The 25,294-nt window shown below is 32.8% G+C and overlaps 1 protein-coding gene across 4 annotated transcripts in view; it reads right to left on the reverse strand.

Annotated features, from left to right (window-relative positions):
• Positions 1–25,294, reverse strand: part of Grid2 (glutamate ionotropic receptor delta type subunit 2) — a 1,411,364-nt gene that overhangs the window by 528,963 nt on the left and 857,107 nt on the right. For all 4 annotated transcript variants that reach the window (XM_021734724.3, XM_078021917.1, XM_005337550.5 and 1 more), the window contains exons 7-8: positions 22,884–23,045; positions 12,030–12,149 (exon numbers count right to left, since the gene is read on the reverse strand). In XM_021734724.3, the coding sequence (XP_021590399.1) occupies positions 12,030–12,149; positions 22,884–23,045 (282 nt within the window). The remainder of the gene's footprint in view (positions 1–12,029; positions 12,150–22,883; positions 23,046–25,294) is intronic.

Raw genomic sequence — 25,294 nt, forward strand, 5'->3', positions numbered from 1 at the left:
TCACAGGGATGAAAAGCTGACTAACACACAATTTATCTGTTGTATCTTCTCTAAAAATGTTACTCTACCATTAGTGAGCCCTCAAAACTGTCTGATGATTCTACACGATCTTGAATGTAACTGTGATTTTATCCTTCAGTAGAGTGCTAACCTTACTAGGCCATAATTAACCCAAATCTCATCTTGAAAGAATAAGATTGGCATGGCATAGTATCCTCTTTGTATTTTTATGTAACTACATAATGACAAAAAAATAATTTAGCTAAAAAACTCTACTTCAAAATTATATATGAAAATATTTTATCAGAAATTTAAACTCACTCTCATATGCATCAATTTATTTTAATTGAACCATGCATCTGCAAGCATTTTCTATTTATTTTTCCTAATTTTCCGTCCCTCAGAAATGTATGGGGTAGACAAAAACAACAAAAAATCTATTTGTAAACATTCAGATATGTTTAAAAAGGAATAAAATATTCATGCAATTATTTTTATAGTAGATACAGTTAATGAGATTATGTCAAACAAAATAATCTGTTGTATAATTAAATTATTTAATATCAATAGGATAGAAAAGAAATGACATCTAGGAACCAGGAATGTTTTATTAGTTAGTTTCTAATAAATTGAGATTGCTAGAATGATAGAGGAAGAGAAAATTAAATAGAGATTATATTATGTTCAACAAATAAATATCACATAGGGTGAGAACCCAAACCCTGCATTATAATTATTGTGTTTTCTCAAGAATAAATGCCCAGTTCCAATTTTCTTTTTGAAGGAAAAAGTACAACACTTCCTATATGAGAGGAAGAACTATGACAAATTTTCCATAATCCTATAAAGATATTGTTCCTTGTTTAATGAAAGTACACTTATTCAAATCATACTATTGTTCCAAATGGCTATAATCAGACATTCTGAAATGCATGAGCCCGGGACTGAAAGATTTCTCATCTTAGTTTGGAATATAGATTCATATCAACCTTGAAAGAATCAAAAGAAGAAACTCTCAAGCAAAGTGATCCTAATACATTTCCATTTAAACCACAAAACTACTTTTATTCAGGTACTCCAGAGTATTAAAACCTTCCATAGCTTCTGATTAAGAAATGCTTCAAAAATTTTTTAGCAGATAAGTGCTTTTCTCCTCATGAGCATCAAGTCACTTACTCACGGTGATTATATTCAGCTAGATGCATTCATCTTACTAATTAAGCATTTCAAAGCACACCCTATATTAATCCAAGTTGTTTGTTGAATTATGTTAAAAAGTGAGATTCATTTCTTAATTTTGATTATTAAAAAAGAACTTCAGAAATGCTATTTCACTGTTATTATGGAGTTTAGTAACCCTGAAATAGCATATTTAATGAAGTTTTAAAATCAAAATGCACAGCCAATAAATGTAAAAGCCTTTTATTGCACATAAATTACTATGATTAATAAAAGTGCCTCTAATTACTAAAAGAGCATCTTTATTTCCAAACATTTGTTTTCCATATTGGAAATAGTTCTGTACAGACATAGTTTCCTATGTAACTTTGTTTATCCATAGGAAATTTACTGAAAAGATATTTGAGAACCTATTGAATATGAAAATTTGAAGTTAAAAAAAAAGTTCTTCAAATAATGTTTGTGGTCTCAACAAGTAGACAGAAAAGAGAAGACAGTACAATTTAGATGTGGAATCATGGCATTAAATTACATGAACATGATCATCAATGAAATTAATAATATGCACCTCAATAATAAGACTTCATTTAGGAATAAAAATATTCTTTTGAGTATGTACTGATTAATCATGGACATTTATACATATTTTTTTCTGTGTTCTCATTTCTAGCATTTCTTGAAGGTAGTTATTTTTTCTTACTCTGCTTTCTGAGGGTTAGTATATTTGGGTTTGGTTTTGTATTGTCTGTTTTACAACTGTTTCTCTTATTTTTCTTTCTCTCTTTTCTCTTGATAACAGCCAAATTCTATTGTTCTTTCACTCTTCCTTTTTTATTTCTATTTTCCCTCTTCCATCCTCATAAACAACACATGCTACATCCTTCTGCATCTGTCTTATTCATCTTTTGAAATTACAAACTCTTTTCTATCCCCTAATGTCTTCTTCTTTTTCTTTTTTCCTTTTAATTAACTGTATTCTTTTTTTTTTTTTTTTTTTTTTTTTGGCTAGGGGTGGTGTACTGGGGATTGAACTTGGGCATTTGACCACTGAGCCACATGCCCCACACTATTTCATATTTTATATAGAGACAGTGTCTCACTGAAATTGCTTAGCACCTTGCCATTGTTGAGGGTGGCTTTGACTCTAGATCCTCTTGCCTTGGCCTCCCAAGCTGCTGGGATCACAGGCATACAACACCATATCTGGCTAATTAACTATTCTTAACTTATCATCAATTGGTTTATAAAATGCCAGACCCCACCACTAATGCTATAGCAACAATTAATAAAGCAGAGGTCATAGATAACACCTATTATTTGATTTTATGCCTGACATAATTCATGATTACTTACTGTCTTTACTGATAGAAATTGTTGATCCCACCATTTTTGTTTATTGTGCAAATTAATATTGCAGATGTCAAAATAGGAACTAAGTACTTAATTTAGTACATATATTGTATGCATAGGTCATTGCTATTATTTGGCTCCCCCTAATCTGTGAGGCACTGGAAAGCTACAGATTACTAAAAAAAAAATTAAAAAAAGAAAGAAAAAAAACCCCACAAATAATAAACAAATCAGAATTAATCAATAGCAGACTCCACCTGCACCACAGTGGAGGAAATATCAGAGAAGGAATTTTAAAAGTTTATAGTTAAACTAATCTATGAGATAAAAGATGATGTAAGGAGTAAAATCAGAGAGAGAATATAAGAAGTGAAAGATCACTTCAATAAGGAGATTGACATTCTGAAAAGTCAATAGGAAATTCTCAAAATGAAGGAATCAATAAACCAAGTTAATAATTCAATGGAAAGCATCACCAATAGGCTAGGCCATTTGGAAGACAGATTTTCAGACAATGAATACAAAGTACATAATCTTGAAAATAAAGTTGATAATGAAAAAAAGATGTTAAGAGACAATAGAATAAAAAAAATACTTAACTATCACTTTGAAACCCTGCTTTTCTGAATTCTTTGGAATTTGACAAAAAATTGACAAAATTTGACATTTTATGTATTTGTTATTTAAGCTTTTATGGATTATTTTGAGTTTTATTAAAAAGTATAAGGCTGGAGATATAGCTCAGTTGGTATAGTGCTTGCCTTGCATGCACAAGGCCCTGGGTTCAATTCCCAGCACCACCAAAAAGAAAAAACAAAAAAAGTGTATTACTTTTTCAATCATTTATGTAGTTAGTAAATAGCTAGTTATTTGGATTTCAGCCTGACTACTAATTTCATGTAAGAAACAATTTGTACATTTTGAGAAGATTATTGGATAAATGAAAATTTGTAACTATAAATTACTTTACACTTATTATTCATTTATAAAAATTCTGAATAACCCTATATTACAGGGAAGAAATGTTAATATTGGTCAAATATTAATTTTAAAACTTAGAAAAATGAATCTGTAATTTTTAGGACTTCTTTTTCAAAATTCTTTGAAACTTTCATTAATAAATATCACCTGAAGACACATTTCATATATTAAAAATAACTTCTGCTTATGGGAAGAATTTTGAGTTTTATTATTATAGTATATTCAAAATTTCCATACTATAAAGTTAATTTAGATATTCTTATCCTAATGTAAAATTAAAATTATCAAAATGGTATTGTCCTGCTTCAAATAACATAAGATATAAATTGCATATTCTAGTGTCACAGATAGTATTTGAAAATAAACAAAATGACTTATTTTACCACTTTAATAAAACAGAGCTTCAGAATTATTCACTATTAGGTGGTATTGGAGTGAAAATTTATAGAATGCTAATTCTAGAAGATAAAGTGTACTTGAAATCACAAGCAGGAAAACTTGTTTGCAAAGTCTAAATTACTTTGACGTATATCTTCTTCCCTCAGACTATACATGGGATTTTAAATATAAAACATCTTAATACAGAACTATACAACTAATATGCAGAAAATAAATGAGATTTCCTTTTCCATGGCCTGAAATAAATGTTTATGCTTGGCCATAAGTTACACATATTTTCAAAGGCATAATAAAAGGTAAAGAAATCTTAACTTTCAGAAGTATTTCTCCGTAAAGGAGGATTTCTTTCTTTCTTTTTTTCTTTGGTTTTTCTAATTAGTTATACATTACAGGAGAATGCATTTCATTTTATTGTGCACAAATGGAGCACAATCATTTCACTAAAAGCTCATATAGTAGAAGCTCTGTTGTACATGATGCAGAGATGCACCATTTGTGCAATCATACATGTATCTAGGGCAATGATGTCTGTCTTATTCCACCATCTTACCTACCCTCTTACTCCCTCTTATAATTCCCATTTTATCACCAACATAGACATGATATTCTTTACTCTAAATGAAAGACATCACTCCTGCACCAAACAAATAAGTATGAAAGTTCTATTAGTAAATTTTGTCATATTATATGCCCAGCAATATTCATTACTTGTAGTCTTTCCAATTGTATAAAATCCTCTTCCTGTTAAGGAGAATTTATAATCCCCTGAGGAAGCCAGACAAGCCTGAGAGAACAAGAGATATATACTCAAATGATCCGAATCAGACCATGGAGAAATTCAGAGGAAAGAAAAGGCAGAGAATTCGAGGTCCAAAGATAAGCCCCTGGGATTACAGTTCAATTGAACCTACCATGCCATAAATGTCACTGCACAGTAAATTAGTTTGTTGTGAGTTTCCAACATACATGGATAAATGACTCACTTTTTGAGCCTTTACTACTACCATCTGCACATTCATACAACCTCTTTGAAATAAATCTTCGTATCTACCACTTAATATTTGTTGTCAAAGTATGTTTATATGAGCAAATGCTTCTCAATTTGATATATTCCTAATCTAAATTCCTTTGATAATTACCAATACTGGGTCATGGACATTGATTTCTATTTGTGGCTGAAACTAAGAAATTTCTATTTGTGGTTCTTCAGTAGAGGTAAGTACCACTGCATTACACTGGAGAAACATCAGTGCATACAGCTATTTCCTCTGCTTTGGAGTGATGGCAGATGGGCTTCCTCTGAAGCATAAATAATCTGGTTCACAGTATGTTTTTTTTAAGAGCACAGACTTTCTTTACTCATCAGGAGATTGTTGGGATCAATGATTTTAAAGTCTCACACAATGGAAATTTTGTAAAGTACTACAGTGAATATCAATCACATGACTTTGTGGTATGAAATATTTTCTTGAAGATACATCCAAATAAAAGTGACAGAGCTAAGTTTATTATGATTGTATACCATATGCAAAGGAGAATGGGAGAAAAATAAAAGATATTTATTAACAATATTTTATAGATTCTATTAATTATATAAAACTTCCAAGACACAAATTATTTGAAATGTGACAATAAATAAATATGGCAGATTTTCCAAATGATAGACTTAAAGTATAAAGACTAAGTTTGTGTAGGACATGTTTACCCCCAGAGTCTCTGCTATTAACTTTCCATATAACTATAGAGATTTATATTTCCAAGTTTTGATGAATAAAATTATAGAATTTTGGCCAGGAAAAAAAAAACATTAAAAAACCTAAAAAGGTTAGGGTTTCATGCTAACATTGGGATTGTCATGGATAATGCTCTGTCAGTCACACCTAAATGAAATTCCTTTCCCTACCTCATTCACATAGAAATTTCTTACAAGAACAACCACTAGACTTTTTATTTCTTGCATTGGCTTCTGTCCTCTTACAAATGGGCAATATTTTAAATATTCCTCATTATCTAACCTATAAACATTATTTCACTTAATCCTTAAAGCAATCCTGAGAGACACATATGTATTATTACAGATTGAGAAATAGAGACTCACTTTGGCTAGAAGTCTGAAGACAAACCATTCAGCAAGTGACAGGGTCAGAATTTCAACTTAGGTGTATCTGACAAGGCTATGCACCCTTTTCTACCATAACATAATAAGTCTAGTCTGGTTAGAAATGATATTGAACTACAAGTACCAATAGTCCTAATTAGCTTGTACTTTCATGAGTCCTGCCATTTTTCTTAAGAATAACAAATCTAACTACCTATTATCTCTCTTATCTCTATGAACTCTTCCAAACAAATTACACATATTAATAACCATTAAAATTATTGATTATATTTTTGTTGACCCAGTGCCCAAGTCTGCTAGACATTGAGAATAAAAATATGAAAGGATTATTATCATACACTCACATTCTCATATGGCTTATCAACAACTAATTTATGTGCAAGAAAAAATATGGCTGATAAGTATTTAAAGGCAGAGAAGAATCCAATGGATTCTAGTATATATATATATATATATATATATATATTCATTCCTTCATTCGTTAAATGAGCATTTGCTGTTTATCATGTGTGGGGGGAATAGGAAGAAACAGAATTTCTTATCTTATGGAGTTATATGATAATGGAAAGATAGACTATAACAAGTAAATTAATATTTACAAATGTACATATAAGAAGATATTTACATAACTATATGTACATATATACTATCAATTTGTAAACAGTGTTACACAGAAACATAGTGGGATAGTATGAAAAGAAAAAAGTTATTTTAGATATCCTAGAATCAGAATATAAACAAATGATGAAGAATACTAGTAAAATGTTTAATCCTTGGCCATTTTATGGCAAAGCTATTCTTTCCTCTGAGTTCAACATTTTAAAACAACTTAGTTTATTAAGAACGGACCAACATCAATTTTGTAATACTCTTTGAGAAAATAGTACATTATGTTTGCCTGGGAATGCAAAGCAGTAGATTTTATATTTGTGAATTTAATGTTGGAGAACCTGAATAAAGATCCTAAATCTATCTGAGAAATCATTGTACCTAGGAGCTAAAATATCTCTGCTGTACCATTTTATTTCATCAACTTCTGAGAAAACACTTTTATGAAGATACTAAGCATTACTATGCAATTAAGATAGGTTGTGAAACTAGCTTTAATCTACTTTTCCTAGCTTTATTTTCTTGTTTGTGATAAAGTTCAAAGACATTAAGTCTAGAGTATTACATTTTAATGCTAGAACTCAGTCTTCACAGTAAAATGCGAGTAGCATTGGCAACTGAACAAAAGAAAGAAAATTCAGACAAGTAAAAAAGCTGTTATATTGCATTCCTTTTCTAAGAAAAAGCATATATTGATTCTTCAAAAGCAAAGTTATGTAATTTAATATTTAGCTCTTATAAAAAATTTTGTTATATTTGATATTGTTAGAATTAAATCATTCCTTCGAAATTCTATATTGTAATGGACATAAACAGGAACAATTATATTCTTGCAGAGTTTAAGGATACAGAACATCTTGATGGTTTCTAAACTTGGCTTTGAGTTTCACCTGAATTTATCTCAAGGATACATGGTGTGCTAGTAGCTTCAGTATACTATTTTCTGAAGAAACAGCTTACATCAAAGTAAAGGAACATGTAGAAAATATCAGAGCAGGAAAGCTCTTCATTTTGATCAGCATCAGTGAAAATTAAATAATCCTTTTCACATTCTCAACAAATTCAGAAAAATGAAGCCTTCATTCATATAATGCCAAGAAAGCACAGACTAGTCAAAAATTTAGGACTGAACCCTTGGTCAAATCCTGAACAGACAAAACTCTGCTTAGTGTATGAGATCTGACAGTATCCCTGCTTGAGGTGATAAGGCTGCAGGCATTGTGTACACTTAGCCACTGGCAGCAGAATAAACACTGACAACTTGACAGTTCATCAATTGGAAAGCCATTCACTCTTCTCGAGACATGGAGAAACAGGGAATGGAACCTTAATTTCAGGCATACATCTAGTAAGTCTATACTGCAAAAAAAAAAAAAAAACCATTTGCAAGGCAATGTTTTCCCTTGCTAAGTCTCTTTGAAAACATTACTATATGTGTTAATGCCTGTATGAATCAACTGCCCTATTTATAAATGGAGCTGCCAATCCCAAAACTATTTTAAAATGTTCTTACAATTACTTGAGAATTGGATTTGGATTTTTGTCAATTCAGCAGTTAATTAAAATTACAAATTAGTAGCAAACATATACATTATAGAAATAAATATTTAAAAATTAAGAATGTTTAAAAATTTTTAAAACAATAATACAAAAAAAGTGTCAACAATGTAAAAGACACCATGAGTAAATATTTGGTGCAAAATAGTACTTTTCACATAGTGTCTATAAAATGCCAGCTCATAGGAGCAGTTCCAACCAGTTTAGGAGCTGAAGCACAGAAACTCAAACAACTAAAATTTCAGGAATTATTTAATATTTCCTAACAATAAAGCAGACTTGATATGGTATCTATAAATCACTGTCACCTTACTGGCAGAGAGAATAAATTACAGATTTTGAATTCAGAGCAAGGAGGGTGAAGCAATTACATTGAACCACAATGTTCTTAGAAGGCTAAATGAAGGGCTCTTCTGCCAAGCATGACATGGTGAACACCTGGAAACCATCCCCTCTTAGAATTACAAATTCAGAAGTCTCTCTCCCCAAAGACTACTTCCTGGCTCTGAAGCTCTCACTTAATCCCTTTTAAAATATAGGCTCTTTAGACACATTGAGGGCTCTATTCTCTTAAGCCTCACTTTCTCTCTATTTTGAGAATTCTCCTATCTTTACTGCTCGCTATTCATGTTCAATTTAGATTTCATGCTTTGCCACTTCAACTGTATCTTGCCAAAATCTGATTTCATTGCCTCATTGTGCTATCAAAAACACCACAAACAAAACAAAACAACTTGATGAAACCTCAAGCTTACATTAATCCAATCTCATTCAGTCTGCTGATTGTTGCCAAGCAAACATACATAATCATGGAGATTCATGCTATAGTGAGTTTTTCAACCTCATAGGGGTCAAGAGCCTGGCCTGGTGATGCTTCCTTGTATCCTAATCAGTTCTCTGCTGTGTGCCACAGCAACCATTTCAAATCTGTCTCCAGCTTTATTATCTCCATGTTTTGCTTAATGTTGTTACTAGGATTGAACCCAGGGGTGCTTAACAACCTAGCCACATCCCCAGCCCTTTTTATTTTTTATGTTGAGACAGAATCTTGCTAAGATGCTTACGGTCTCACTAAGTTGCTGAGGCTGCCTTGAATTTGCCATGCTCCTGTCTCAGCCCCCCCAAGTTGCTGGCTCTCCAATGTTCTTTCCTCCTTAGCAAATTAATCCCATTCTTTACTTTTCCCGGAAAAGATAATATAGTTTAGACCATTCCTTTAACTTCCAAAAGTGAAGACTTGCTTTCAAATGTACCACTGTTACTTGCCGAAGCCCGGCTGGCGGGGCAAATAACCGGGGGGTGAGGAGGAACTTGTGAAGGTTGATGCAGCAGGAGTGGGAGCCGTTTATTGTAGGACAGGAGGGATATATATATATATATACATTCCACACAGCTTATCTTAATTAACATAAACTAGATACAGCAGTCAACCAATAAGGAATCTCCACACTTAATGGAGATTACTTCACAAACCACTCCCTCTGGCAAAATGCCAGGTGCCATCTTGACTTGTTTACAGACTCTAATAGTTTTTTTACCTGCTCTCTTATCACTCTGGAAAATATGGACCCCTCCATTCATAAGTACAAACAGTCCATCCAATTCTGGATAAGATACAATTCTCTTTTTTTCTCCTGGACTTCTATCAATGATCCTATATCTTCATCTATTCCTCTCTCCTGGCTTGGTCTGTGAGCATTCATATATACTCAAGTCTTACATCCTAAAATTTCTCCCTTTCACCATCACAAATTCATTTAATTACTACACAAATATGTTACCTTCTTCACATTTTTACTTTTCTGTGGTTGCTATTTAAATACATGGCCACTCCACTGTGATTTCTCCCATTAATTAAAGCTAATTGCAAAAACAGTTATTCTATCCTGGATCTGGTTCTTGGATGGTTCATATTACTAACTCATTTAGGTTAAGTAGAGCATAATCTTAGCATCAAAATCTAACATTATGGACAATTTTAGGAAACCCCATTCAAAAATATAAATGAAACAACCTTAAGCAATATGAGAGCAAATCATATAATTTTATGTAAATATAAATATGATAATTTTATGTCATGTAAACACAATTTTCATGTAAAATTATGTGCATACCAGGAATGGATTAAAATTTACTTAATCTGGTCAAAGTTATTAAAAAGAAAAAAATACTTATGTTCTAGTATAATGTTAACATATTTTTTCTCTCAGACTGATAACAATCCAAAGATACTGCTATCTCCATTTAACATTTTCTCAGAGGTTCTAGCCAGTATATTAAGACAGGAAAAATAAAAAGTGTAAAATTACAAAAGAAGAGATAAAAACGCTCATTAATTTCAGATGATAAGAAAATTTTCAGTGGACAAAGAAATAATTAGAATTAAAAAGCTGAGCAAGGTAATCAAATATAAAGTCAATACATAATATTAATATTATTTTCATGTCAACAATAAACAGAAAATAAAATTTTAAAAGATGCCATTTTATATTTATATGATATAGTACCACTGAGGAATACAAATTAAACAGACAAAACCCCCAAAACTCTGCTGCTAACAAGAAGACTGTATCATTTAAAAAAAATACATTGAGGGCTGGGGTTGTGCCTCAGTGTCAGAGCGCTTGCCTAGCATGTGTGAGACACTGGGTTTGATCCTCAGCACCACATATATAATAAAAAATAAAGGTATATCAACAACTAAAAAAATTTTAAAAATCGTTGAGGAAAAAAAATAAGTTACAAATGACTTCTACAGTATCTGCTTATGTGATATTCCAGGCCACGCAAACTGTCATCCTTACTAGGGATTGAACAGGAGTGATGGGACCTTTTCAGTGATGGAAATGTTCTGTAATCTAATCTGTGTGGAGATCACACTGGTGTATTTCATAAAGCTTTTTATATGTTTGCTATTCTTCACTATAAAACAAAAATTTAAAAATGTATTATGATAGTTTCAACTTAGCATAAATTTTCTGATGAATGTTTATTGACCAGAAGAACAAGTCCTAACTTCATTTTGTCCAGGTTTTCTGAATCTTACACCAGCCCTGGAAGGAAACACCTACTGAAGAGACACTCTCAATGCAGTCAACTCCATAGAGTTAGAAATTTATAGTTATCAGCTCTGAATGCAAATGTAATCACCTCAGGTTTATCCCTACCAAAAACACATAAAAATGGCAAATCCAAACTACAGAAAAGCCATTTCTCCTAGGGCTTTTACATTTCTTCTTCAGAAAGTTATTGTCCAAGTATTTCATGAGACATCCTTTATTGGCACTTAGCTGCTTCTTATATGATCTGTAGTATATAACAAGAGTTTATTTCCAACGACTTTTTATACTTATTATACTGCACACATAGACGGTGCAATACTACAATGTCACATTTTATTGTAGTCTTTCTGTCCTACCATAGAAAATATATCCAAGCTATTATTCTGATTTTGTGCATGTTACAAACTAATAATCAAACAGCTAGGCATTATATAAATATGAAACTCACACTTTATAAAAATTATCATTATAATGAATGAGCAATAATATCATTTCCCTAGGCACACATTAGATTATATTTTCCTTTAAATTATTCTGAGGCATAAATAAAATTTACTGCTTAATACTTCTGTATTTAAGTACTTAAATACTTAATATTTAAAATCATTTCAATCACTAATTCTCACGGACTTTCTCTCTCACCTTCCCCTCACTTTCTCTTTCAAACTACAATGTGAACTTTAACATGTGCTGTGATCAAATTGTATAGAGAAAGTCAAGCAAATCATGAAAGTCATAGGAAAAAGCATATTTTAAAATGTGTCTGGGCTTACTTTTCGAACACCTCTGCCAAGCTCTTCTCCGTAATTGGTTCCAAGAATTTCAAAATGGACATTGGGATTACCTCCATTTTCTCCAAATTCTAGCTCTCCAGTCAAACCACTCACTCCACCCTAAAGGAGAGAACAGATAGTGGTATAAAAATTAGTAGTACTAAAATATAGGAAGTTCTACAAACTAAACTTCCATCTAGAAAGTAAATATTTCAAGCACAAGTTATTAAAAGACCTTCTAATGTGTATACAACATAAACAAGAGTACAATTGAAAGTAATCTTGAAATTCACTTATAGGAAATTTAGTTTCCAAGAGTCAAATGACTATACAAAATGACATCATGTTATTAAAAGAGAATAAAATTATGGCATTTACAGGTAAATGGATGGGGTTGGAGAATAGCATTCTAAGGCAAGTAAGCCGAACCCCCAAAACCAAAGGCTGGATGTTCTCTCTGATAAGTGGATGGTGATCCATAATTGGGGAGGGGGGACTGTGAGGAGAATAGAGGAACTTTGATTGAGCAAGGGGGAGGGAGGAGGGGAAAAAGCATAGGGACAGGAAAGATGGTGGAATGATATGAATATCATTACTCTAGGTACATGTATGACTGCACATATGATGGGACTCTACATAGTGTACAACCAGAGAAATGAAAACCTGGGCTCCATTTGTGTACAATGAATCAAAATGCACTCTGCTTTCATGCGTAACTAATTAGAACAAATTGAAAAAAAAAATGACATCATGTTAGAGCTGAGACTCAATTCCAGGTTCAAGTTTTGCCACCTTACCTTGAATCATGGGTGACTACATTTGTTAGAATGCATGATGTTCTGGTGAACACAAAAAGCTACTCTGCAGATAAATTTAGACAATGCAATATGCTTTACTCCAGCACAATTTCATTTAAATGTCATTCAAATTTTATTCCTGGGAATCTCAAAATTCATGATTTTTTAAAAATTATTAGAGGCTTATTTTCCTCCTTCTATAAACATACTTATGCAATTACAACCAAAATATACTATTTCAAAATCTAGAAGAATTTTGAACATTTTTTTACCATGAAGATAAATGCCTAAGAGATAGATATCTTTAATATTTTAAGACAGATATCTTTAAATATTACACAAAGTGTGTTATATATGTGTGTGTGGATATACATGTACATATGTATATGTACATATATATATATACACATATATTTAAAAAATTACATGGTATCCACTAATATATACAATTTTATGTTCTTATGTATCAGTTAAGAAATTTCAAATGGTAAAAAAGGTAAATTATGTGTATATACATAATATATAAAATATATACACAAATAGATGTATATGGAAACTAAATTAGGCTTGAAAAGTGCTTTTACTCTTAACCAGCAGTGTTAGCTGTTGAGATTCCTTGGGAACTTCTCAGCTTCATCTTTCATTCAACGTGACAGATGTTCCTTTCCCCAACAGATGGCAATGTAGGTCATACTTCTTTCGCTCTTGTTTACCATTCTTTTCTGACTTTAGTTTATCTGACTTCACATTATTTAGAATTTTGTAAATCAACGTCACATTCTGAATCATGTCAATATCAAAGTATGTCTGAATTAGAATTTTGGCCTAATAATGGCTTTTATTTGGACAACAAATTATTACCTCAGTATATAAACTGCTTCAATTATCACCTCTGTGATGTTGCTACTAGACTATATCTCACTTGTCATAACCTGTAACTCCATTTCTTGTCTTTTTTGGCTGACATTATGCTGTCTACTAGCTGCATAAATCTGGCCAAGTCTCTTAACTTCTCTATTCCTCTATTTCTGTTTCTGTTAAATGGGAAAAATAATAGAATCTATCTCAGAAGATTATTATGATCTTTATTGTAGTTTTTTAAAATATTTATTTTTTTAGTCGCAGTTGGACACAATAATTTATTTCACTTATTTATGTTTATGTGGTGCTGAGGATAGAACCCAGGGTCTCACAAGTGTGAGGCGAGTGCTCTACCACTGAGCCACAACCCCAGCCACTATTATAGTTTTATATATATACTAGTATTTATAGTATAAAACAAGTATATAGTGCTTGACATATAGTGAGAGCTCAATTACTATTATAATCATTATCATCATCACCTCCACTACTACCTTATTCTTTAATGTTAGAGGCTAATTCTATAAATTGTAGGCATAATTTTATTTTTTCTCAGGCAGTTTTATTGGGTTTGCAAAAATAGGTTATATGCATGAATATTTAGATGCCCTTAGAGATGTTTTCATAAATTTCAACCCAATTATATCTCATTGATTAGTATTTTGGAAGAGTTAAAATAGCTAGCATAAGATCCACTCATTCCTTTTATGGCAGAAGTTAGGATGGAAAGTAAGTTTAATAACCCTTTCAACTGTAATTCCGGAAACATAGTCTGCTAATATTTACTAGGAAGAAGAGTCCTTACACACATACACACACACACACACACACACACACAAAAATCTTTAGGAAGATATCCTAGACTAAGGGGTTATTATAGGAATTATTATGGTCAATAAGCTTAGGAATTATGGATTAATGGACCCTGGAAAATGTCCTGATAGTTTACACTTTCTAGAATAAAAACTGAGGTATTTCTTAATGCAAATGGTTCCCCTTATGAAAATAAGTCTGACAAAACCTTCATTGGAGATAGAATGTAATGTCCAATGTGAGAAGAAAGGACCTGGGAAGCTATGTAGAATGTCCTGTACTCTCTCCTTGCCTGTGCTCCTTGTCTGACTGCATGTTTGATAAAGGGAATATATTCACTTCTTATTAGTAAATTTGATACTTTGTGTTCACTCAGTCTTAATCTCTCAAAAAATCTGATTATCACTTAAGATTGAGGACCAAGTACCAGGATTTATTATCCGTAATATCTCTAAGTGGCAAATGCAGCAGGAGTTTGACAAGTGTAACTTATATTACCACACATAAGTTCAAGCTAATGATATTCAGAAAGCTTTTGATAAGAGCTTTTATTGTCCTCAAAAACACATGTACCTCATTGTGGTACCTGATCACATCAGAATCTTAACTTTCTTAGTACTATATTTCTAGGAAAAAGAAAGGATTGTGTATCAAAAAAATTGTTATGTAGTAAAAATATTATCCCTTGAAATTTTTAAACAGTTGAGCACTAGACTTCCTGTTGCAATCTTATTATTCCCAATCAATGCTCACATGGCCAGGTCTTCTTCATGGCAGCTAGTTTTCACCATGAGCAACTTAGTGTACTTGCTTCGAATGAGGTACAAAACTCCCCGATAAATCAGGGGACTTGCATTTAACTTGCTGCAGCCTTCAGTTACCTTGTTCACCTTTCAACTTTGTAATTTATCCTCTTTATGCTATATTCTTAATGAGCTATTTGGCATGTATCATCAGAGAAATTTTCCCTCATGAGGATGTCAGGGATACTTGAGAGGTCGGCATTTTAAGCGCATAAACCCTGTAAGTGAAGCCCCTTGTTATCTCACCCAGACTTAACCTGTTTTTTGATTGCCTTAGAAAATTCCATTGGTTCTGAACTTTTTCATTTATCCTCAGATTAACCTTGAAAACAGTCTTGGTAAAAATGTCTGCTGTCCAGGTGGTAATGAGTGGTCATTATCTTTGTTCATGCATGGTTGTATTTTTTTTAAATCTCTTGATGATGCAGCAGATTTTAAACAAAATAAGCTAATGAGACATTGATAGAATGAATAGCACATACAAATAATTTCTAGATGTCCTTTAAATTGACAGTAAAATTGCTGGCAGAGTAAACCTGTTTAAAAATACGAAATAAATTAGCTTGGATCTTATCCTACCGTTTGATATAGAAATACCAGTGGGTATCATATAGAGAGCAAAGAGAAAAATTACAGGGAGAACCAAAGGTTGAGAATAATTTATTACAAAGGTAGGATAATAAATTTCTGAAAGGCAAATTTTTGTTGTTCCCTTATGGATAAGATAAATTGGAAAAAAAATGAGAAAAAAATATTTTTTAAGAACTTATTTTACTCTGTTTATAAAACTGAAGGAGTTTTCCCTATACTTGAAATTGAAAAGTAACTTCAAAATATAAAATATTTATGATATTTGCCTAATTTCCTAATACATATTCCTAGGCTCCCTGTCACCCACAGACATGCTTAGGAACCAAGGATAGCCTTTAAAAAACCGTGAGGCCTTTAAAGCAGTGTGCACACAGGAGATGCCAGACTCAGCAGCATGCCCTCATGTCCCCATGTTTCATCAGTGTCAGCTTCAGAGAGAAAAATCCCTGACAGGAGAAAAACACCACAGTTTCTACCCAGCAAAGAAATATAATAGTAGGTAGATAAATATCAGGATCCTGGATGAAAACAAAAATAAAACCAAAAGCTTCATTTGTATGAAATGTTTAGAAAAAAATTGATTTGGACACACACACACACTCACTCTCAAATATTCATTCAAAATAGAATTGCAACAAACTGCGAAGTACATAGGACACTCTTGGCATTTTAATTATGCTATCTATATCTTAAGGAAACTGAGGCACAGAAAACTACTTCAGTGAGGAGCCCATACAGAAACCTTTAACTTGTTCCTCATAATTTTTCCTCTGGACCATATAAACAGTGTGTCCAATAAAACATATGTATATCACAGTGATTTCTCAAAAAATTAATACTGAATGAAACTCATTTGAAATCTATAGCACTTTACCCACTTTCTAATTCAAATAATCTGAAGTTGGAGTGTGCACTGATAAGTTCACAGGAGCCTATTCCAAGGGCAAAATGACTTTTTTCCCAAAGCTCCTGTGGTAAAAAGTTTGCATGCATTTTTTTTTTTGTAAAATAAGCTATTTATGGTAAATCAGATTATGTTTTGCTGTATTTTCTCTTTCCTTCAAGTTTACAAATCCAAAAGGATATAGTGTGTTACACCGAAAGGAAAGTTATGTTTGCACTTAAATATACAATTTTTTAAAGCCTACAACACAAAATAATGTCAGAATTATTTTTGTCCAAGAAATAAAACTAGGATTAATTATCTTAATCTTCTTTCTCAAATAGTTAATTAATCACCAAATCTCATTTCAACCTTTTAAACCTATCTTGGAGTTGGGTACTTCTGTCCATCCCATGTCCCACCCTGGACCAGATGCCCTCTGAGTAGGAGCCCACTCCTCTTGATTGGTGTTCTCTCTTCTACCCTGTCTTCATCCAATGATAGCTGCAGAATGGAATCGCCATGTGGCAGCCACAGGGTAATCTGATTTTGTGATCACACTGTTTAAGATACTTCATGGCCACCTTACTCTGTGAACAGATTTTAGGCAAATATATATATGTGTGTCTCGTTACAGGACCCTGCATGATCCTTCCCATCCACCTCTCGTAAGCATGAGGAATCACAGCCCTACTCTATGCATGCAGCTTGGGCTTATTTCACAGACTCAGGTGAGCCCCAGTCTCCTTCTAAGCCTCTGAACTTTCTACACCCCTTGCATGAAATATTCTTCCATCCCTATCCTTGGAACATGCTTCTCTTCCTTTCCTGGCTGAATTGCAGCAAACTTGAGAAGTAAATAGGACACTATACATTATGCTATCTACCTCTTAAGGAAACTGAGGGCAAAGAAAACTACTTCAGTGAGGAGTCCATATAGAAATCTTTATATGGTTTCTACCCAACCTGAATGTTTCCACCTGTCAGTCTTCAACCCAAGAAGAATCTCCTGTCACATATTTCCAGAACAGTTGGTGTTTTCCCTTTTATAGAACTGATCACACTTGTATTTTTGATATTTCTATTTTTCTTCCTTATTCTGTGATCTCACAGTACAGCATATGGTAGTATTCAATAAATATTTGTTGAATGAATAAATTACCATTTAAGAACTGAAGTGATTTCAATATTTTTGCCATTTCAAAGAATACTCTTTCAAATATCAACATGCACCAAGATATCTCTTTTAGATATCAGTAAGTATCAACATGTACCAATATGAGATAATGTATAAGATTCCATTGATATTTTCTATTTTCCCACATTCAGTTTTGAAAGTAATTACCTCAAGCAATTAACAGAAGTTGATCAATTAAGCCAATGTGAATATATTTGATTTGAAGATCTATTGAGTTTTAATTGGCTAACTCAGATAAAATGAATAGAAAATGATTAGTGTAAAAAATTTAATCACTTTTTTTGCTGTTGTTTTAAAGTCAAAGATGTAAGTGTATTCTTTCTAATACTCGGGTCTGATTTCATCCAAAATTTTTGTGTCTTTCATTTACCCATAAAATTAAATCATTTGTTCTCAGTCTCTTTTCAGTTCAGATAATTTTCTCTCATGTGTTCTGTGAACTCTGGAAAACTAATCAACTTTTGTCACTATATACATGATTTAAGAAGATGTGTCAGTTAGAGTGGTCCCAGCCACATACTCCTCTCAAAGCTTTACATAAACCAACCCTGCTAATTTTGAAGTTTCCATTACGATGCTATGAATTCTATGAAAATTTTTCTATTTTTTATTTTAAGTCAAGTTCCCCAGGAAACAGCTCTGAAATAGGAACTTGTTTATATGTGGGAAGTTTACTTGAAGAGTTCCTGAGAATGTACCTGGGAGAGAATAAGGGAAGGTGGATTGGGCAGAGGGAGAGGTGGAACTATTATGCAAACACAGCAGCCTCTCAGGCGACCCTCCAGGCCAGTCTGTGGTTATCCCTGTGTGAGGGAAAGGACTCATGCCTTTCTAGTCTGCAATGACCATTCCTTAGGTACATGCAGGTCCCAGGAAAAGGGTGAAGCAGCTCCTTCCTGTCTAGGACAGTTGCTAAGCAGAATCTTGGCTAGGTGTCCTTGGGGAGAATCAGTGCCTCCTGGTGAAGCAGGTATGTGAGTGTACAACACACTCCACTCTTCTCTAAGATTTCTCATAATCCTATTTTTACCATACTGGGGGCTTTCTATTGTCCTTGGCCTTACAGAAGAGCTTTTTGTACTTAATCAATATCCACTACTGGATTCTACATTTCTTTTCTTGATTTTGCACTATTCATTCCACAATGCATGCAAATTGATGAACATCTATTAAGACACTGGTGAATAAATGACTGAATAAAGTGTAGTCTTGGAAAATGTTTCAATATTAAGAGGAGTAACATGAAGAAACAATGAAAATAATTGCTATTTAAACATGAACAATTCAATAAATAAAGATTGGTTACCCACATTGCACAGGTATGATCCAAATCCACATTCTGTAAGAAAGAATGTTTTTCTGCACTGGTTAAATTAATTTCTAAATGTTTAGTGAAGTGGTTTCAAATTGTGGTTCTTAGAACTGATTGTGGTGGGAGTCCATCCGTGGAGATCCTCTCTCACATTTTTAGAGCACCTAAACTTCTATTGATTTTACTTAGAAAAGTTTGAAAGCCTGCTCTAGGTTATGTAACATCAATAAACTAAATTACAAAACATAAAAATCCTTCCTTAAATACATATTACAAGTAAGTGCAGCTTCTGATAATAAAATAAAGATTGCAAAAATAAGCCATATTAAAATTTAAATATGGCTTATGTAATTTCAAGGTAGTCACATTTTTTAGTCAAGTGATTGTGACAGAATTGTAAAAATACCACCACTATAACCAATAAAAAGGGTAAATGGTACATAATTCAAAGAACACAGAATTAGAATTAAAAAACCACAGTAATTGTAACTAATTAGCTATATAACTATTAAGTCATTTCGTTTTTCTGTGGCTCAGTTTTCTATAACTTAAAATGAGGAAAAAAGGCAAGATTAACTTTATTGTATTTTCAACTCTAAAATTCTATGAGACACTAATAAAAATAAGAATTTAAGCATAAAAATATAAATCAAAAACAGAAGAATACTTTGCTAAAACAATTTTTAGACATTAAATTTCAAACAATACCCTTGATATACCTCATAATACTTATGACATTTTTAATAAGCCAATATGGTGTTTATCATTAAAATTATACAAGACTGGAAGAGGAATATAAGGAAGTTTGTCCAGGAAAGTTTTTAAAGTATTAAAAAGACAAAGTATTAAAATTGAAGTGATAACATTAATTTTATTTGAAGATGATATCAATGTCTATTTGAAAAATACAAGAGAATACACTATGATCTGAGAACTAGTAATTAAGCTTGAAAAGTTCATCAGATCAGTCCAAAACATATTAAACATCAATAACTGCTCTGAATATACTTGCAATAACTAATATAATAGAAACAGCTCCCATTCATGTGCGCACGCGCGCGCACACACACACACACACACACACACACACACACGACCCTATACAATTTTAGGAAAAAAAATACATTGGAAATATGTACAAAGAACTATAACTCTCTAAGGAGGGTTATAAAAAGATGATAATATTGATTCCATGTGTTTGGGTGAGAAGATTCAATATTTTAAAAAAATCAAAATCCTTTCAAAAACCAAACTATAAAATCTGTATAAATAACAATTGCATTGTGGTGCTTATAATACCTGGGAAAAAACTAAATGTTGAGAATTAGGCTCTGATTTTAGAAAAAAGAGAAAAACTAGGAAGATCTTATTCTACCCATTCAGACAAAAAAATTATAAAGCTGAACACAAGAATATCTGCAAAATAGCCACTTCCCCTATTGTTGGACATTTATACTAATGTCCACTATATCATTTTTAACTCTGTTTTCTCATCATCCCCGTAATGAGAATATAATTAATTCAGGGACAGAAACTGGTTCTTTTACTTGTTTGTACTCTGCAGCAGCACACAGCTGTGTTAAGTGTGCATAGCATGCCCTTAATATAGGCATGCTGTGTTTACTTGAATGTAATTAAGAATTTTATCACTAGATTGCTGCCACTGTAATAAGAAGCCTGACCTCATTTGTGACGTGTGGCTGCAAACTTCTTTATATACCTTGCCCTCCCTTTCTGTTTTGGTCCCACATCTGGGCAGGATGATAAGAAAGCCCATCCTGTACCTTCTTATTTGATGTCTATGGGAAACAAAAGCCTACAGGTGTCCAGCCCACATGGTTAGGAACTATCCCTCAACCCTGGCCACTAGCCACTGAACAGGCCCAGCCTGCTCCCTCTGCTTCGCCCAAGCCAGGCTGGAAGCTGAGGCCCACTCAACTCTCTCCAAATTCTCGTTTACATCAAATTTTCTTGGTGTGTGGGGTATCATCAGTTCCATTATCTTAATAGGATGATCCAAAACTCCTATGTGAGGCTAAAATAATAATAATGATAATGAGACTGGGAAAAAAATAACTCAATTTCTTTAAGTCAATGAAAAATGTGAGACAAAAATAAATAAATAAATAAACTGAAATATTTACCCTAATGATCTATATGCTGAATTGCTGTATGAGAAACCCCTGTATATTATGGTGTCTCTCTTTTCTTCCTACAAACTTCTCACTAAATAGGCATCTCCTAAGCGACTTCCTGAACAATTATTCTATCTTTGCATGAAAGCTCCCGAAGAATGAATGTATTCAGGTTCCTGCATCCTAGCTAAACTGTGAATTAATAAACTGGCAGGATTAGAATCGTGTTCAACAACCTCCCTTGGTTCATACCTGCCAGCTCTCTACATACAAAGAGTTAGGAGATTTTGGCAATACCTTGATTTCTATTTGACTTACTCATTTCTCAGTTGAAAAATGTTTCTTTTCCAACATGTTTAATACATTTAATCCTCAAGTACATTTGCTGATAAGAATCTCACCAAAGTGATTCTTTTACAAAAAGGAAACACCACCAAGAGAAGCATCCCAGCTGTTCTCCATTTGAAAGATTTCTTTCCTTCACTTCCTGTTTTTGTATATCTGTCTCAGTCCCAGTGTTAAATTTTTAGATATTTTTTTCCTGACTTTTCTAAATATATTCACATTTCAGTTAGTTTTTTGTTTGTTTGTTTGTTTGCCTGTTTAAGGAAAACAAAAAAGGCAAATGTATGAGGAAAGAAAAAGGAAGGGTGAAATAAAAAAACAAACTTCCAAATGGCTGTCTGCTTTGCGTACAGGGTACAGGAGAAACTGTTTGTTTTATTAATCATTTCATTTTAAATCCATGAAGCTGTGCAAGATGAACAGAAAATGTCAGCAAGGATGACATGACAAAGAGGCTAATAAACTGCAGAGTGCTTATGGCACTGAGAAGAGCTGAACAACATAAACTGCCTTCTGGGAATGGAACAGGTAGTGAAACCAAAGCCAGCCACAGCCCATGGAGGCAACACACAGACAGTGATGAAAAGGACCACAATCAGGTGCCGGAAAGAGTGCATGAGCACTTCACCATAGGAACTGTTTATGAATTACGTCTTCATTATAAGATAAATTAAGGATCATCGCACACAATGCCTTAGCATGTATCATCAAAATGAAAAACAGCCAAGTGTACTATAAATTTTCAGTTGGTATACAACAACAACAATAACAACAACAAAAATCCCAAACCAAGAGAACTTTATGCACCTTATGACAGACACCAAAATAATTTGAGCATCTTTAAAGACATAACCAGGGCAATTTAAAATAATCTTGATCACCAATTTTTACTTGCATCAACTTTCCTTAAAATCAGTAAGGGGTCACTTATTTAATATATGTTTGTAACCCTCTAAACTTTATCCTTTAAATATTTCATTTTGCTATTTTGTGCTTTGAGATGGCAGTGATACTGACGAGAAAAAAATCTTTCTAAAAGATATCTCATCAAATTCTGGTCTATTGTATGCTATTTACATAGAAATTAAGACGAGTGAAATGCTAATCAGAAGTTACCTTCTTGATGGTCTCTAGCATGGAACGCCCACCCTGCCAGGGCTTTGAATTCTTCCTGATACATGACAAACTGGCCATGCTGTGCCACTTTCGGTCCTCCAGCTTCTTATGAAAAGCATTAGCAAGCAGAAGCACTGTGTCATATATGTAAAGGTTTGAAATCTGAAAAGACATTAGACAGTGATCATTAGAATCATTGATACCATCCATCCCATCCAGAATAAGGAGAAATTTGTCCGCTTAGCTGCTCTGGATAGTTTACTGGGTTATTTATTATGGAGAAGGTTTCTTTTTTCATTTCTTGGGCAATTTTGCTATTGAGAATGAAGTCTTGTCTGATTGTATGCCTCAATTGGTTTTCAGCTTATTAAGGTATGAAAGAGAAGATAAAAAAGAGATGTTTTGACAGAGGCAACGCTGTTAGTGTCAGACCATAGAAAATCACTGGCCCTTATTTCTTTCTGAGGAGGTAAGGATCTAAGGACTTAAGATTGGAAGGACACACTGAATAATACATTTTTTGAATACGTAAAATTTCTTCATTTTAGTTATTCAGATGAAATATTAACTCAATCTTATATATGAGTGTTATAGGTACCAAAAAAAAAGAAGCAGACATCAGTGTGTGTTTATGGCTATGGGGCTTCTATAATGAAGAAATGAAAGAAAACAGACCCATTCACAAATACTACAATGATAAAGGATCAATACAACATAAGGTAGGCATACACATGCATTGAAATTCATTGACATGACAAATAACATAAACTACGAACAGTGTCTGAATGTGTTTATATTAATGCTCTCTTCTTCTAAGGTAACCATGATATTATCTTCTTTCTACACAGATTGAAAAAAAATGAATTATTGCCAATTTTTTAAAGATCTGTTGCACTATTAAAATTTAAGTCTTGCAAGAACTATTATCTATACTACCAACTAATTACCAAAGGTGTTTGTTTTTCAAAGTAATTAGAATTTTTTAAGAAAACATGAATAGAAAAGGGGATCTTAGGTCAATAAAAGCTGTTAAATGTTATATTATGACTGCTCAAAAAGAAAAACCTGATAGAAAAAAAATTGAGAAATCAACATAGTGATGGAAATTAATTTTATCTTAATGCATTCAAATTTTCTCAGGTTTTAAAAGTGTCTTGTTATCACAGTTTTCCCTAAAAATGAAAGGGAAAATATGTGGGTTGTCATTTGGTTGTAATTAACGAAGAAGGAAATTTATGAAACAGTCTGTGCACATCACAGAACAGTAGTAAGATTTGGCTATTGGGATAATTAGAGTTTGATGCTATTCAGAGCTGTTAATAAGAGCTTCCCAACAATGCCTTGTGGATTTTCATTTATATGCCAGGTAAATCTTTAATCATCTGTGTTTGTTAAACACATTTAATATATATATAATACTAATGGATGGCAGGTCTTTGAAAACACATTGAACATTTCTAGGTATTATATAAAATACAAGTTTATTATTGTTTAAGAAAATATTAGGGCTAGCTATTCTTACTCCTGGTCCACCCAGCTAATTATTAGAGACCAGAGGAGAATGACTAAAATCTGCAGTGAATGAAGTATAGACTTGAAGTTAAAATTAGTCTGTGAGTCAAAATTCAAATTGGACTTAGACTGTGAAGACCCAATAGGAAAATGTGGAAGAAATAAGGAAGATGAGCGAACTGTACAAAACAATCCAAGGAAAAATCTTTTTATAAACTTCTTCAAATGATATGCAAATATCTGTCTTTTCCAAACTCCCCTGTTTTCACGGCCTTAACTTGCTTCTTCTTGTCTATCTTTATTCTGCATTGCCCTTTAACTGCTTTAAGTGTGTACCTGAGATATATGGTAGCATCCTTCAATGTATCTTTAGCTTTCTCCAACTAGTTAACTTCCTTCAATATTTAGCATAAAGGTTACCTGCTGAGAGAATGCTACCCTGACAATTTCCCAATCCTAAGCTTCCCTGAGCAGTCTTCTCTCCCAGAACACACAGTACATAGGTGTATGGAAACACGTCACAATGGTAAGATTTTTCAAAATCTGCCATTCACACAAGAATAGGAGATCCTCCTGTATGGAAACTCTCCATCCTTGTGCTTTAGTTTGCCTATACTTAATCTCCTTTTGACTTAGCCGACCATCTAGAACATGTTTTTTTTTTTTTTTTAAATAAACAATCATCAAATAAAGTAAAAAAAAAATTGGAATAAGTGGGAAAATGTCAGGTTTAAAGTTAGGTGGGTTGACATAAATCAAGTCATTGCTGGAAAACTGTGGCTACTAGTACTTGACCTTCTCTGGCATAGTCTGTTTTGCATACTTTAAGGTATGGAGTGTGAATATCTATGCTAATGGCAAAGTGAGTGTTCTGTACCCAACATATGATAGGCATTTTA

The sequence above is a fragment of the Ictidomys tridecemlineatus genome, chromosome 9 (assembly GCF_052094955.1).
Source record: "Ictidomys tridecemlineatus isolate mIctTri1 chromosome 9, mIctTri1.hap1, whole genome shotgun sequence".
In the NCBI taxonomy this organism is placed as follows: domain Eukaryota; kingdom Metazoa; phylum Chordata; class Mammalia; order Rodentia; family Sciuridae; genus Ictidomys; species Ictidomys tridecemlineatus.